Consider the following 17654-nt stretch of genomic DNA (forward strand, 5'->3'; position numbering starts at 1 on the left):
CTAACATATTCCGCAGCGCTGTACACACATCATCATCGCTGTCCCCGATAGGGAATCTAGATTGTGAGCCCCAGCAGTCTGTCTTTGGAGTGTGAATGCATTTTCTTCGGATTTTATGTCAAACATAAAGTAACAAGTATTCGTGACGTGTAAAGGAAATTATACGGGGTGTACTAATTATTATAATAATATACATCTGACAATTGGGCCGTGCAAAAGTATTAAGCCCCAGAGTCAGCACTTTGTAGGATCACCAATGACTGCTGCAGTCTTTTGGGGTCTGTCTCTTCAGCTTTCTATGTGGCCTTTTGGGGTCTGTCTCTTCAGCTTTCTCTGCGGCCTTTTGGGGTCTGTCTCTTCACCTTTCTCTGCAGTCTTTTGGGGTCTGTCTCTCCCACCTTTCTCTGCAGTCATTTGGGGTCTGTCTCTCCCACCTTTCTCTGCAGTCATTTGGGGTCTGTCTCTCCCACCTTTCTCTGCAGTCATTTGGGGTCTGTCTCTCCCACCTTTCTCTGCAGTCATTTGGGGTCTGTCTCTCCATCTTTCTCTGCAGTCTTTTGGGGTCTGTCTCTTCCACCTTTCTCTGCAGTATTTTGGGGTCTGTCTCTCCCACCTTTCTCTGCAGTCTTTTGGGGTCTGTCTCTTCCACCTTTCTCTGCAGTCTTTTGGGGTCTGTCTCTCCCACCTTTCTCTGCAGTCATTTGGGGTCTGTCTCTCCATCTTTCTCTGCAGTCTTTTGGGGTCTGTCTCTTCCACCTTTCTCTGCAGTCATTTGGGGTCTGTCTCTCCATCTTTCTCTGCAGTCTTTTGGGGTCTGTCTCTTCCACCTTTCTCTGCAGTCTTTTGGGGTCTGTCTCTCCCACCTTTCTCTGCAGTCATTTGGGGTCTGTCTCTCCATCTTTCTCTGCAGTCTTTTGGGGTCTGTCTCTTCCACCTTTCTCTGCAGTCTTTTGGGGTCTGTCTCTCCCACCTTTCTCTGCAGTCTTTTGGGGTCTGTCTCTTCCACCTTTCTCTGCAGTCTTTTGGGGTCTGTCTCTTCCACCTTTCTCTGCAGTCTTTTGGGGTCTGTCTCTCCCACCTTTCTCTGCAGTCTTTTGGGGTCTGTCTCTTCCACCTTTCTCTGCAGTCTTTTGGGGTCTGTCTCTCCCACCTTTCTCTGCAGTCTTTTGGGGTCTGTCTCTCCATCTTTCTCTGCAGTCTTTTGGGGTCTGTCTCTTCACCTTTCTCTGCAGTCTTTTGGGGTCTGTCTCTCCCACCTTTCTCTGCAGTCTTTTGGGGTCTGTCTCTCCCACCTTTCTCTGCAGTCATTTGGGGTCTGTCTCTCCCACCTTTCTCTGCAGTCATTTGGGGTCTGTCTCTCCCACCTTTCTCTGCAGTCATTTGGGGTCTGTCTCTCCATCTTTCTCTGCAGTCTTTTGGGGTCTGTCTCTTCCACCTTTCTCTGCAGTATTTTGGGGTCTGTCTCTCCCACCTTTCTCTGCAGTCTTTTGGGGTCTGTCTCTTCCACCTTTCTCTGCAGTCTTTTGGGGTCTGTCTCTCCCACCTTTCTCTGCAGTCATTTGGGGTCTGTCTCTCCATCTTTCTCTGCAGTCTTTTGGGGTCTGTCTCTTCCACCTTTCTCTGCAGTCATTTGGGGTCTGTCTCTCCATCTTTCTCTGCAGTCTTTTGGGGTCTGTCTCTCCCACCTTTCTCTGCAGTCTTTTGGGGTCTGTCTCTCCCACCTTTCTCTGCAGTCATTTGGGGTCTGTCTCTCCATCTTTCTCTGCAGTCTTTTGGGGTCTGTCTCTTCCACCTTTCTCTGCAGTCTTTTGGGGTCTGTCTCTCCCACCTTTCTCTGCAGTCTTTTGGGGTCTGTCTCTTCCACCTTTCTCTGCAGTCTTTTGGGGTCTGTCTCTCCCACCTTTCTCTGCAGTCATTTGGGGTCTGTCTTTCCATCTTTCTCTGCAGTCTTTTGGGGTCTGTCTCTTCACCTTTCTCTGCAGTCTTTTGGGGTCTGTCTCTCCCACCTTTCTCTGCAGTCTTTTGGGGTCTGTCTCTCCCACCTTTCTCTGCAGTCATTTGGGGTCTGTCTCTCCCACCTTTCTCTGCAGTCATTTGGGGTCTGTCTCTCCATCTTTCTCTGCAGTCTTTTGGGGTCTGTCTCTTCCACCTTTCTCTGCAGTCATTTGGGGTCTGTCTCTCCCACCTTTCTCTGCAGTCTTTTGGGGTCTGTCTCTCCCACCTTTCTCTGCAGTCATTTGGGGTCTGTCTCTCCCACCTTTCTCTGCAGTCATTTGGGGTCTGTCTCTCCCACCTTTCTCTGCAGTCATTTGGGGTCTGTCTCTCCCACCTTTCTCTGCAGTCATTTGGGGTCTGTCTCTCCATCTTTCTCTGCAGTCTTTTGGGGACTGTCTCTCCCACCTTTCTCTGCAGTCATTTGGGGTCTGTCTCTCCATCTTTCTCTGCAGTCTATTGGGGTCTGTCTCTCCCACCTTTCTCTGCAGTCTTTTGGGGTCTGTCTCTCCCACCTTTCTCTGCAGTTATTTGGGATCTGTCTCTTCAGCTTTCTCTGCAGTCTTTTGGGGTCTGTCTCTCCACCTTTCTCTGCAGTTTTTTGTGGTCTGTCTCTCCCACCTTTCTCTGGAGTCTTTTAGGGTCTGTCTCTGCAGTCTTTTGGGGTCTGTCTCTCCACCTTCCTCTGCAGTCTTTTGGGGTCTGTCTCTTCACCTTTCTCTGCAGTCTTTTGGGGCTATTTTTTCTAACCTAACCCGGCTTTCCTCTTTTCCACAACTTTATCCCTGACCTGTCTGGTGGGCTCCTTGGTTTTCATGATGTTGTTTGGTTTCTAATGTTCTCACATAAACCTCTGAGAAGAAATCACACCCAGGAGGACCAATGTAATAACTTTGTGACTTCCTTTACACGTAACAAATACTCGCTACATTGTGTTTTGTCACAGAAAATCCCAATAAAATACATTTACGTTGGTAGATGTTACGTGAAAAATGTGGAAAAAGTCACAGGGCGTGAAGACTTTTCCAAGGCAGTGTATTACTATGTATCTGTGAGGAGCGATGCTCTACAGCAGTCAGTGGTGTAATACTCTGCAGGATACACTCACACATGTGAAGCCACCCCTCTCAGGCACCCGTGCCATGGGTCGCCCAGATCTGCAGACTGCAGGGGTGGCTGTTCTTGGAGAAGGGGAAGTGGTCGGAGGGGTCAGACAGAGAGGCTGGAGAGCAGCAGATTCGGGGGAAAGGCGAGGAAGTGTTTTTTTTTTCACAGTAAAAGTTCTTGGAAGAAGTGACACTTATTGGGCAAGTTGTTTATCAGCTGCCACCGTCCTGCGGCCCCCACTGAGCTGGAGATCTCAGGAGACACAACTGTGTGGGGGTCCCAGAGGTGTTTGGGGGGTGTCCGGATAATATGTTCCCACCATATATGTCCTAATAGAGGGGAGGATGCCCACATGTCATCAGTGCTATCACTACTGGGGGTCACGACATACTGTGCGGGGGGGGACAGGAGGGGACGTGTGGAGGTACATGAGGGGCCATGTGAAGGGACACGAGGGGCCGTCCAGAGGGACACGAGGGGCCGTCCAGAGGGACACGAGGGGACGTGTGGAGGTACATGAGGGGCTGTACGAAGGTACACGAGGGGCCTTGCAGAGGGACACAAGGGGCCTTGCAGAGGGACACGAGGGGTTATGTGAAGGGACACAAGAGGCCTTGCAGAGGGACACGAGGGGATGTGTGAAGGGACATGAGGGGCCTTGCAGAGGGACATAAGGGGACGTGTGGAGGTACATGAGTGGCTGTGCGAAGGGACACGCGGGGCCTTGCAGAGGGACAAGAGGGGCCTTGCAGAGGGACATGAGGGGATATGTGAAGGGACATGAGGGGCCTTGCAGAGGGACATAAGGGGACGTGTGGAGGTACATGAGTGGCTGTGCGAAGGGACATGAGGGGCCCTGTGGAGGAGTTGTCAGAGTAAAGTTTTTCTACATCAGGTCCTGAAGTCGCTCAGAGCCTAATAATACAATTTATACAAATCCGCTCGTCACGTCTGTGTTTGTGTGCGGCGTCACAGTTACATTAGAGTGCGAGCTCCTATGACGAGAAACTCCCCGGCCGTCATACCGAGACTCCACAAAGGGTGAGAAAATGTAATAATGAGAGAAACCTCCGACTGCGGAGGAAACAGACGCTCAGGTTTCCACTGACAATGGCAGCGACTGAGGAGAGAAGTGCAAGAGATGAAACTTGTCTGCGACATGACACGAGATAAATCCGGAGATTCTTACAGGTTCTGCCGCTCAGAGTCACAGGCCGCGATACACAGATAGGTCATTTCCTACAAGAGAGAGAGAGAGCAGAAATCATGGCCATGAATGTAGGGAGCCCCCGGCAACAGTAATACACGACATGTACAGCCACATTAATCAAACACTCCAGATTATAAAGAGCCTCACAGTGTGAACAATCAGGGTTCAGCCTCATTGACTTCATTGTGTGTTTGGGGGAAGCATGAGAGGGTCCCAGAGGGGTCCTAGGAGCATCTGCTGGGTGGTATAATGTTTGCTGGGCGGATCAGCAGATATTTATAATGGTTGGTATTGAGCTGTGCACCTGTGCCTCCTTCTCACACCGTGCAGCAGGACTCCCAGCACTGAGCAGTCCGTCAGTCCGCTAATATTGTGCCCCTGCGTGACCAGGGCATACTGCAGAGCGGACAGCGCACAGGTTTATTTTTGCGCAGAGGAGACAGAACATGGCAGCGATTCATCCTCAGCCCCAGAGATCGCTGCAGAAATAAAAATAACCTGCGCAGTGCTGCAGCAGAGCCACGTCGCACGCCATGTCCCCTGTGTGTGGCAGGAAGAAATAGGAACAGGAAAGGGGTGACCGGTTGAGTAACACATCGAGCAGAGATTGAGGGCAGGGACCGCAACGTCGGGAGGATGGGACTCTGCATCCTCCACAGATGTCTCTGCTCCTTCTGCTTCTCCCAGAGACAAGAGCAAAGGAAACAGCTGCAGGGGGCTCAGAGCACAAGAGAGGCTCCCGGGAAACCACAGGACACCGCCTGTCACCGCTCATGATCAATGGTGACAATCACTAAGTCCTGAGCAGGGGAGCAGCGCATCAGACCCCTCAGAGTCCCGCAGCGTCCCCCCAACAACAGCACCGGACACCGCAGAGGCAAAGTCACACTCCAGTGCTGCAGGGGGCTCAGAGCACAAGAGACGCTCCCGGGAAACCAAAGGACACTGCCTGTCACCGCTCATGATCAACGGTGGCAATCACAACGTCCTGAGCAGGGGAGCAGCGCATCAGGCCCCCCAGAGTCCCGCAGCATCCCCCCAACAACAGCACCGGACACCGCAGAGGCAAAGTCACACTCCAGTGCTGCAGGGGGCTCAGAGCACAAGAGACGCTCCCGGGAAACTAAAGGACACTGCCTGTCACCGCTCATGATCAATGGTGGCAATCACAACGTCCTGAGCAGGGGAGCAGCGCATCAGGCCCCCCAGAGTCCCGCAGCGTCCCCCCAACAACAGCACCGGACACCGCAGAGGCAAAGTCACACTCCAGTGCTGCAGGGGGCTCAGGGCACAAGAGACGCTCCCGGGAAACCAAAGGACACTGCCTGTCACCGCTCATGATCAATGGTGGCAATCACAACGTCCTGAGCAGGGGAGCAGCGCTTCAGGCCCCCCAGAGTCTTGCAGCGTCCCCCCAACAACAGCACCGGACACCGCAGAGGCAGAGCACGCAGCTCAGTCACACTCCAGTACTGCAGGACCTGTAAATCAGCATCCAATCACTACAACCTCACTAATGACTGATACTGATAATGGGGGGAAAAATGCTGCAATCAATGACTGATACTGATAATGGGGGGAGAGATGCCGCATTCACTACTGACTGATTTTGCTCATTGACCCCTAATAATAATTGTCATAGGTAATAAAGCATTAGATACAGATCACCATTATGGAACAGTTCTAAAACTAAATTGTGATTATCAAATAGCAAGTGTCTTACAGACACCACGCTGCAGTAACGGCAATGCAATACTGCCCTCTGGTGCACAGATAATACTCTGCAGTAATATACTGTAATGCTGCCCTCTGGTGCACAGACAATACTCTGCAGTAATATTATACTGTAATACTGCCCTCTGGTGCACAGACAACACTCTGCAGTAATATTATACTGTAATACTGCCCTCTGGTGCACAGATAATACTCTGCAGTAATATACTGCAATGCTGCCCTCTGGTGCACAGATAATACTCTGCAGTAATATACTGCAATGCTGCCCTCTGGTGCACAGACAATACTCTGCAGTAATATTATACTGTAATACTGCCCTCTGGTGCACAGACAACACTCTGCAGTAATATTATACTGTAATACTGCCCTCTGGTGCACAGATAATACTCTGCAGTAATATTATACTGTAATACTGCCCTCTGGTGCACAGACAATACTCTGCAGTAATATTATACTGTAATACTGCCCTCTGGTGCACAGACAACACTCTGCAGTAATATTATACTGTAATACTGCCCTCTGGTGCACAGATAATACTCTGCAGTAATATACTGCAATGCTGCCCTCTGGTGCACAGATAATACTCTGCAGTAATATACTGCAATGCTGCCCTCTGGTGCACAGATAATACTCTGCAGTAATATTATACTGTAATACTGCCCTCTGGTGCACAGACAATACTCTGCAGTAATATTATACTGTAATACAGCCCTCTGGTGCACAGACAAAACTCTGCAGTAATATTATACTGTAATACCGCCCTCTGGTGCACAGATAATACTCTGCAGTAATATTATACTGTAATACTGCCCTCTGGTGCACAGACAAAACTCTGCAGTAATATACTGCAATACTGCCCTCTGGTGCACAGATAATACTCTGCAGTAATATACTGCAAAACTGCCCTCTGGTGCACAGATAATACTCTGCAGTAATATACTGCAAAACTGCCCTCTGGTGCACAGATAATACTCTGCAGTAATATTATACTGTAATACTGCCCTCTGGTGCACAGATAATAGTCTGCAGTAATATTATACTGTAATACTGCCCTCTGGTGCACAGATAATACTCTGCAGTAATATTATACTGTAATACTGCCCTCTGGTGCACAGATAATAGTCTGCAGTAATATTATACTGTAATACAGCCCTCTGGTGCACAGACAAAACTCTGCAGTAATATTATACTGTAATACCGCCCTCTGGTGCACAGATAATACTCTGCAGTAATATTATACTGTAATACTGCCCTCTGGTGCACAGACAAAACTCTGCAGTAATATACTGCAATACTGCCCTCTGGTGCACAGATAATACTCTGCAGTAATATACTGCAAAACTGCCCTCTGGTGCACAGATAATACTCTGCAGTAATATTATACTGTAATACTGCCCTCTGGTGCACAGACAATACTCTGCAGTAATATTATACTGTAATACTGCCCTCTGGTGCACAGATAATACTCTGCAGTAATATACTGCAATGCTGCCCTCTGGTGCACAGATAATACTCTGCAGTAATATTATACTGTAATACTGCCCTCTGGTGCACAGATAATACTCTGCAGTAATATTATACTGCAATGCTGCCCTCTGGTGCACAGACAATACTCTGCAGTAATATTATACTGTAATACTGCCCTCTGGTGCACAGATAATACTCTGCAGTAATATTATACTGTAATACTGCCCTCTGGTGCACAGACAAAACTCTGCAGTAATATACTGCAATACTGCCCTCTGGTGCACAGATAATACTCTGCAGTAATATACTGCAAAACTGCCCTCTGGTGCACAGATAATACTCTGCAGTAATATACTGCAAAACTGCCCTCTGGTGCACAGATAATACTCTGCAGTAATATTATACTGTAATACTGCCCTCTGGTGCACAGATAATAGTCTGCAGTAATATTACACTGTAATACAGCCCTCTGGTGCACAGAAAATACTCTGCAGTAATATTATACTGTAATACTGCCCTCTGGTGCACAGATAATACTCTGCAGTAATATACTGCAATACTGCCCTCTGGTGCACAGATAATACTCTGCAGTAATATTATACTGTGATACTGCCCTCTGGTGCACAGATAATAGTCTGCAGTAATATTATACTGTAATACTGCCCTCTGGTGCACAGATAATAGTCTGCTGTAATATTATACTATAATACAGCCCTCTGGTGCACAGAAAATACTCTGCAGTAATATTATACTGTAATACTGCCCTCTGGTGCACAGATAATACTCTGCAGTAATATACTGCAATACTGCCCTCTGGTGCACAGATAATACTCTGCAGTAATATTATACTGTGATACTGCCCTCTGGTGCACAGATAATAGTCTGCAGTAATATTATACTGTAATACTGCCCTCTGGTGCACAGATAATAGTCTGCTGTAATATTATACTATAATACAGCCCTCTGGTGCACAGAAAATACTCTGCAGTAATATTATACTGTGATACTGCCCTCTGGTGCACAGATAATAGTCTGCAGTAATATTATACTGTAATACTGCCCTCTGGTGCACAGATAATAGTCTGCAGTAATATTATACTGTAATACAGCCCTCTGGTGCACAGAAAATACTCTGCAGTAATATTATACTGTAATACTGCCCTCTGGTGCACAGATAATACTCTGCAGTAATATACTGCAATACTGCCCTCTGGTGCACAGATAATACTCTGCAGTAATATACTGCAAAACTGCCCTCTGGTGCACAGATAATACTCTGCAGTAATATTATACTGTAATACTGCCCTCTGGTGCACAGATAATAGTCTGCAGTAATATTATACTGCAATACTGCCCTCTGGTGCACAGATAATAGTCTGCAGTAATATTATACTGTAATACTGCCCTCTGGTGCACAGATAATAGTCTGCAGTAATATTATACTGTAATACTGCCCTCTGGTGCACAGATAATAGTCTGCAGTAATATTATACTGTAATACTGCCCTCTGGTGCACAGATAATACTCTGCAGTAATATACTGCAATACTGCCCTCTGGTGCACAGATAATACTCTGCAGTAACACACTGCAATACTGCCCTCTGGTGCACAGATAATACTCTGCAGTAATATTATACTGCAATACTGCCCTCTGGTGCACAGACAATACTCTGCAGTAATATAGTGCAATACTGCCCTCTGGTGCACAGATAATACTCTGCAGTAATATTATACTGTAATACTGCCCTCTGGTGCACACATAATAGTCTGCAGTAATATTATACTGTAATACTGCCCTCTGGTGCACAGATAATAATCTGCAGTAATATTATACTGTAATACTGCCCTCTGGTGCACAGATAATACTCTGCAGTAATATACTGCAATACTGCCCTCTGGTGCACAGATAATATTCTACAGTAATATACTGCAATACTGCCATCTGGTGGACAGGTAATAGTCTGCAGTAATATTATACTGCAATACTGCCCTCTGGTGCACATTTAATATTCTGCAGTAATATTATACTGTAATACTGCCCTCTAGTGCACAGATAATACTCTGCAGTAATATTATTCTGTAATACTGCCCTCTGGTGCACAGATAATATTCTGCAGTAATAAACTGCAATACTGCTCTCTGGTGAACAGATAATACTCTGCAGTAATATTATACTGTAATACTGCCCTCTGGTGCACAGATAATACTCTGCAGTAATATTATACAGTAATACCGCCCTCTGGTGTCCAGATAATACTCTGCAGTAATATTATACTGTAATACTGCCCTCTAGTGTCCAGATAATACTCTGCAGTAATATACTGCAATACTGTCCTCTGGTGCACAGATAATATTCTGCAGTAATATACTGCAATACTGCCCTCTGGTGCACAGATAATACTCTGCAGTAATATACTGTAATACTGCCCTCTGGTGCACAGAAAATAGTCTGCAGTAATATTATACTGCAATGCTGCCCTCTGGTGCACAGATAATACTCTGCAGTAATATTATACTGCAATACTGCCCTCTGGTGCACAGATAATACTCTGCAGTAATATTATACAGCAATACTGCCCTCTGGTGCACAGATAATATTCTACAGTAATATACTGCAATAATGCCATCTGGTGGACAGGTAATAGTCTGCAGTAATATTATACTGCAATACTGCCCTCTGGTGCACATTTAATATTCTGCAGTAATATTATACTGTAATACTGCCCTCTAGTGCACAGATAATACTCTGCAGTAATATTATTCTGTAATACTACCCTCTGGTGCACAGATAATATTCTGCAGTAATAAACTGCAATGCTGCCCTCTGGTGCACAGATAATACCCTGCAGCAATATACTGCAATACTGCCCTCTGGTGCACAGATAATACTCTGCAGTAATATTATACTGTAATACCGCCCTCTAGTGTCCAGATAATTGTCTGCAGTAATATTATACTGTAATACCGCCCTCTAGTGTCCAGATAATAGTCTGCAGTAATATTATACTGTAATACCGCCCTCTAGTGTCCAGATAATACTCTGCAGTAATATTATACTGTAATACCGCCCTCTAGTGTCCAGATAATACTCTGCAGTAATATTATACTGTAATACCGCCCTCTGATGTCCAGATAATAGTCTGCAGTAATATTATACTGTAATACCGTCCTCTAGTGTCGAGATAATACTCTGCAGTAATATTATACTGTAATACCGCCCTCTGATGTCCAGATAATACTCTGCAGTAATATTATACTGTAATACCGCCCTCTGATGTCCAGATAATAGTCTGCAGTAATATTATACTGTAATACTGCCTTCTGATGTCCAGATAATACTCTGCAGTAATATTATACTGTAATACCGCCCTCTAGTGTCCAGATAATACTCTGCAGTAATATTATACTGTAATACTGCCCTCTGATGTCCAGATAATACTCTGCAGTAATATTATACTGTAATACCGCCCTCTGATGTCCAGATAAGTCTGCAGTAATATTATACTGTAATACCGCCCTCTAGTGTCCAGATAATACTCTGCAGTAATATTATACTGTAATACCGCCCTCTGATGTCCAGATAATACTCTGCAGTAATATTATACTGTAATACCGCCCTCTGATGTCCAGATAATACTCTGCAGTAATATTATACTGTAATACCGCCCTCTAGTGTCCAGATAATACTCTGCAGTAATATTATACTGTAATACCGCCCTCTAGTGTCCAGATAATAGTCTGCAGTAATATTATACTGTAATACCGCCCTCTAGTGTCCAGATAATACTCTGCAGTAATATTATACTGTAATACTGCCTTCTGATGTCCAGATAATACTCTGCAGTAATATTATACTGTAATACCGCCCTCTAGTGTCCAGATAATACTCTGCAGTAATATTATACTGTAATACCGCCCTCTAGTGTCCAGATAATAGTCTGCAGTAATATTATACTGTAATACCGCCCTCTAGTGTCCAGATAATACTCTGCAGTAATATTATACTGTAATACTGCCTTCTGATGTCCAGAAAATACTCTGCAGTAATATTATACTGTAATACCGCCCTCTAGTGTCCAGATAATACTCTGCAGAAATATTATACTGTAATACCGCCCTCTAGTGTCCAGATAATACTCTGCAGTAATATTATACTGTAATACCGCCCTCTGATGTCCAGATAATACTCTGCAGTAATATTATACTGTAATACTGCCCTCTAGTGTCCAGATAATACTCTGCAGTAATATTATGCTGTAATACCGCCCTCTGGTGTCCAGATAATACTCTGCAGAAATATTATACTGTAATACCGCCCTCTAGTGTCCAGATAATACTCTGCAGAAATATTATACTGTAATACCGCCCTCTAGTGTCCAGATAATACTCTGCAGTAATATTATACTGTAATACTGCCCTCTAGTGTCCAGATAATACTCTGCAGTAATATTACACTGTAATACCGCCTTCTGATGTCCAGATAATACTCTGCAGTAATATTATACTGTAATACTGCCCTCTAGTGTCCAGATAATACTCTGCAGTAATATTATGCTGTAATACCGCCCTCTGGTGTCCAGATAATACTCTGCAGTAATATACTGCAATACTGCCCTCTGGTGCACAGATAATACTCTGCAGTAATATACTGTAATACTGCCCTCTGGTGCACAGATAATAGTCTGCAGTAATATTATACTGCAATGCTGCCCTCTGGTGCACAGATAAAACTCTGCAGTAATATTATACTGCAATACTGCCCTCTGGTGCACAGATAATACTCTGCAGTAATATTATACTGCAATACTGCCCTCTGGTGCACAGATAATACTCTGCAGTAATATTATTCTGTAATACTGCCCTCTGGTGAACAGATAATACTCTGCAGTAACATACTGCAATACTGCCCTCTGGTGCACAGATAATATTCTGCAGTAATATTATACTGTAATACTGCCCTGTGGTGCACAGATAATAGTCTGCAGCAATATACTGCAATACTGCCCTCTGGTGCACAGATAATACTCTGCAGTAATATTATACTGTAATACCGCCCTCTAGTGTCCAGATAATTGTCTGCAGTAATATTATACTGTAATACCGCCCTCTAGTGTCCAGATAATAGTCTGCAGTAATATTGTACTGTAATACCGCCCTCTAGTGTCCAGATAATACTCTGCAGTAATATTATACTGTAATACCGCCCTCTAGTGTCCAGATAATACTCTGCAGTAATATTATACTGTAATACCGCCCTCTAGTGTCGAGATAATACTCTGCAGTAATATTATACTGTAATACCGCCCTCTGATGTCCAGATAATACTCTACAGTAATATTATACTGTAATACCGCCCTCTAGTGTCGAGATAATACTCTGCAGTAATATTATACTGTAATACCGCCCTCTGATGTCCAGATAATAGTCTGCAGTAATATTATACTGTAATACCGCCCTCTGATGTCCAGATAATAGTCTGCAGTAATATTATACTGTAATACCGCCCTCTAGTGTCGAGATAATACTCTGCAGTAATATTATACTGTAATACCGCCCTCTGATGTCCAGATAATACTCTACAGTAATATTATACTGTAATACCGCCCTCTAGTGTCGAGATAATACTCTGCAGTAATATTATACTGTAATACCGCCCTCTGATGTCCAGATAATAGTCTGCAGTAATATTATACTGTAATACCGCCCTCTGATGTCCAGATAATACTCTGCAGTAATATTATACTGTAATACCGCCCTCTAGTGTTGAGATAATACTCTGCAGTAATATTATACTGTAATACCGCCCTCTAGTGTCGAGATAATACTCTGCAGTAATATTATACTGTAATACCGCCCTCTGATGTCCAGATAATAGTCTGCAGTAATATTATACTGTAATACCGCCCTCTAGTGTCGAGATAATACTCTGCAGTAATATTATACTGTAATACCGCCCTCTGATGTCCAGATAATACTCTGCAGTAATATTATACTGTAATACCGCCCTCTAGTGTTGAGATAATACTCTGCAGTAATATTATACTGTAATACCGCCCTCTAGTGTTGAGATAATACTCTGCAGTAATATTATACTGTAATACCGCCCTCTAGTGTCGAGATAATACTCTGCAGTAATATTATACTGTAATACCGCCCTCTAGTGTCGAGATAATACTCTGCAGTAATATTATACTGTAATACCGCCCTCTGATGTCCAGATAATACTCTGCAGTAATATTATACTGTAATACCGCCCTCTGATGTCCAGATAATACTCTGCAGTAATATTATACTGTAATACCGCCCTCTGATGTCCAGATAATACTCTGCAGTAATATTACACTGTAATACCGCCCTCTGATGTCCAGATAATAGTCTGCAGTAATATTATACTGTAATACCGCCCTCTAGTGTCCAGATAATACTCTGCAGTAATATTATACTGTAATACCGCCCTCTGATGTCCAAATAATACTCTGCAGTAATATTATACTGTAATACCGCCCTCTGATGTCCAGATAATAGTCTGCAGTAATATTATACTGTAATACTGCCTTCTGATGTCCAGATAACACTCTGCAGTAATATTATACTGTAATACCGCCCTCTAGTGTCCAGATAATACTCTGCAGTAATATTATACTGTAATACCGCCCTCTGATGTCCAGATAATACTCTGCAGAAATATTATACTGTAATACCGCCCTCTAGTGTCCAGATAATAGTCTGCAGTAATATTATACTGTAATACCGCCCTCTAGTGTCCAGATAATACTCTGCAGTAATATACTGTAATACTGCCTTCTGATGTCCAGATAATACTCTGCAGTAATATTATACTGTAATACCGCCCTCTGATGTCCAGATAATACTCTGCAGTAATATTATACTGTAATACCGCCCTCTAGTGTCCAGATAATACTCTGCAGAAATATTATACTGTAATACCGCCCTCTAGTGTCCAGATAATACTCTGCAGTAATATTATACTGTAATACTGCCTTCTGATGTCCAGATAATACTCTGCAGTAATATTATACTGTAATACCGCCCTCTAGTGTCCAGATAATACTCTGCAGAAATATTATACTGTAATACCGCCCTCTAGTGTCCAGATAATACTCTGCAGTAATATTATACTGTAATACTGCCCTCTAGTGTCCAGATAATACTCTGCAGTAATATTACACTGTAATACTGCCTTCTGATGTCCAGATAATACTCTGCAGTAATATTATACTGTAATACTGCCCTCTAGTGTCCAGATAATACTCTGCAGTAATATTATACTGTAATACCGCCCTCTGGTGTCTAGATAATACTCTGCAGTAATATACTGCAATACTGCCCTCTGGTGCACAGATAATACTCTGCAGTAATATACAGTAATACTGCCCTCTGGTGCACAGATAATACTCTGCAGTAATATTATACTGCAATGCTGCCCTCTGATGCACAGATAATACTCTGCAGTAATATTACACTCTAATACTGCCTTCTGATGTCCAGATAATACTCTGCAGTAATATTATACTGTAATACTGCCCTCTAGTGTCCAGATAATACTCTGCAGTAATATTATACTGTAATACCGCCCTCTGGTGTCCAGATAATACTCTGCAGTAATATACTGCAATACTGCCCTCTGGTGCACAGATAATACTCTGCAGTAATATACAGTAATACTGCCCTCTGGTGCACAGATAATACTCTGCAGTAATATTATACTGCAATACTGCCCTCTGATGCACAGATAATACTCTGCAGTAATATTATACTGCAATACTACCCTCTGGTGCACAGATAATACTCTGCAGTAATATTATTCTGTAATACTGCCCTCTGGTGCACAGATAATATTCTGCAGTAATATTATACTGTAATACTGCCCTCTGGTGCACAGATAATAGTCTGCAGTAATATTATACTGTAATACTGCCCTCTGGTGCACAGATAATAGTCTGCAGTAATATTATACTGCAATGCTGTCCTCTGGTGCACAGATAATAGTCTGCAGTAATATTATACTGTAATACTGCCCTCTGGTGCACAGATAATAGTCTGCAGTAATATTATACTGTAATACTGCCCTGTGGTGCACAGATAATACTCTGCAGTAATATTATACTGTAATACCGCCCTCTGATGTCCAGATAATACTCTGCAGCAATATACTGCAATACTGCCCTCTGGTGCACAGATAATACTCTGCAGTAATATTATACTGTAATACCGCCCTCTAGTGTCCAAATAATACTCTGCAGTAATATTATACTGTAATACCGCCCTCTGATGTCCAGATAATAGTCTGCAGTAATATTATACTGTAATACCGCCCTCTAGTGTCGAGATAATACTCTGCAGTAATATTATACTGTAATACCGCCCTCTGATGTCCAGATAATACTCTACAGTAATATTATACTGTAATACCGCCCTCTAGTGTCGAGATAATACTCTGCAGTAATATTATACTGTAATACCGCCCTCTGATGTCCAGATAATAGTCTGCAGTAATATTATACTGTAATACCGCCCTCTAGTGTCGAGATAATACTCTGCAGTAATATTATACTGTAATACCGCCCTCTGATGTCCAGATAATACTCTGCAGTAATATTATACAGTAATACCGCCCTCTAGTGTTGAGATAATACTCTGCAGTAATATTATACTGTAATACCGCCCTCTAGTGTCGAGATAATACTCTGCAGTAATATTATACTGTAATACCGCCCTCTGATGTCCAGATAATAGTCTGCAGTAATATTATACTGTAATACCGCCCTCTAGTGTCGAGATAATACTCTGCAGTAATATTATACTGTAATACCGTCCTCTGATGTCCAGATAATACTCTGCAGTAATATTATACTGTAATACCGCCCTCTAGTGTTGAGATAATACTCTGCAGTAATATTATACTGTAATACCGCCCTCTAGTGTTGAGATAATACTCTGCAGTAATATTATACTGTAATACCGCCCTCTAGTGTTGAGATAATACTCTGCAGTAATATTATACTGTAATACCGCCCTCTAGTGTCGAGATAATACTCTGCAGTAATATTATACTGTAATACCGCCCTCTAGTGTCCAGATAATACTCTGCAGTAATATTATACTGTAATACCGCCCTCTGATGTCCAGATAATACTCTGCAGTAATATTATACTGTAATACCGCCCTCTGATGTCCAGATAATACTCTGCAGTAATATTATACTGTAATATCGCCCTCTGATGTCCAGATAATACTCTGCAGTAATATTATACTGTAATACCGCCCTCTGATGTCCAGATAATACTCTGCAGTAATATTATACTGTAATACCGCCCTCTGATGTCCAGATAATAGTCTGCAGTAATATTATACTGTAATATCGCCCTCTGATGTCCAGATAATACTCTGCAGTAATATTATACTGTAATACTGCCCTCTAGTGTCGAGATAATACTCTGCAGTAATATTATACTGTAATACCGCCCTCTGATGTCCAGATAATACTCTACAGTAATATTATACTGTAATACCGCCCTCTAGTGTCGAGATAATACTCTGCAGTAATATTATACTGTAATACCGCCCTCTGATGTCCAGATAATAGTCTGCAGTAATATTATACTGTAATACCGCCCTCTAGTGTCGAGATAATACTCTGCAGTAATATTATACTGTAATACCGCCCTCTGATGTCCAGATAATACTCTGCAGTAATATTATACAGTAATACCGCCCTCTAGTGTTGAGATAATACTCTGCAGTAATATTATACTGTAATACCGCCCTCTAGTGTCGAGATAATACTCTGCAGTAATATTATACTGTAATACCGCCCTCTGATGTCCAGATAATAGTCTGCAGTAATATTATACTGTAATACCGCCCTCTAGTGTCGAGATAATACTCTGCAGTAATATTATACTGTAATACCGTCCTCTGATGTCCAGATAATACTCTGCAGTAATATTATACTGTAATACCGCCCTCTAGTGTTGAGATAATACTCTGCAGTAATATTATACTGTAATACCGCCCTCTAGTGTTGAGATAATACTCTGCAGTAATATTATACTGTAATACCGCCCTCTAGTGTTGAGATAATACTCTGCAGTAATATTATACTGTAATACCGCCCTCTAGT

General features: G+C 43.2%; 1 protein-coding gene across 1 annotated transcript in view; it reads right to left on the reverse strand.

Moving 5' to 3' along the window:
* The window catches only part of LOC141058703 (dual specificity protein phosphatase 22-A-like), a 34649-nt gene that overhangs the window by 7450 nt on the left and 9545 nt on the right, over window positions 1-17654 (reverse strand). The window contains exon 4 of the mRNA XM_073554888.1: window positions 4289-4338. Coding sequence (XP_073410989.1) covers window positions 4289-4338 — 50 coding nt within the window. The remainder of the gene's footprint in view (window positions 1-4288; window positions 4339-17654) is intronic.

This window comes from Dendrobates tinctorius, unplaced genomic scaffold, assembly GCF_039654945.1.
Source record: "Dendrobates tinctorius isolate UK_male_01 unplaced genomic scaffold, ASM3965494v1 ptg000214l, whole genome shotgun sequence".
NCBI lineage: Eukaryota > Metazoa > Chordata > Amphibia > Anura > Dendrobatidae > Dendrobates > Dendrobates tinctorius.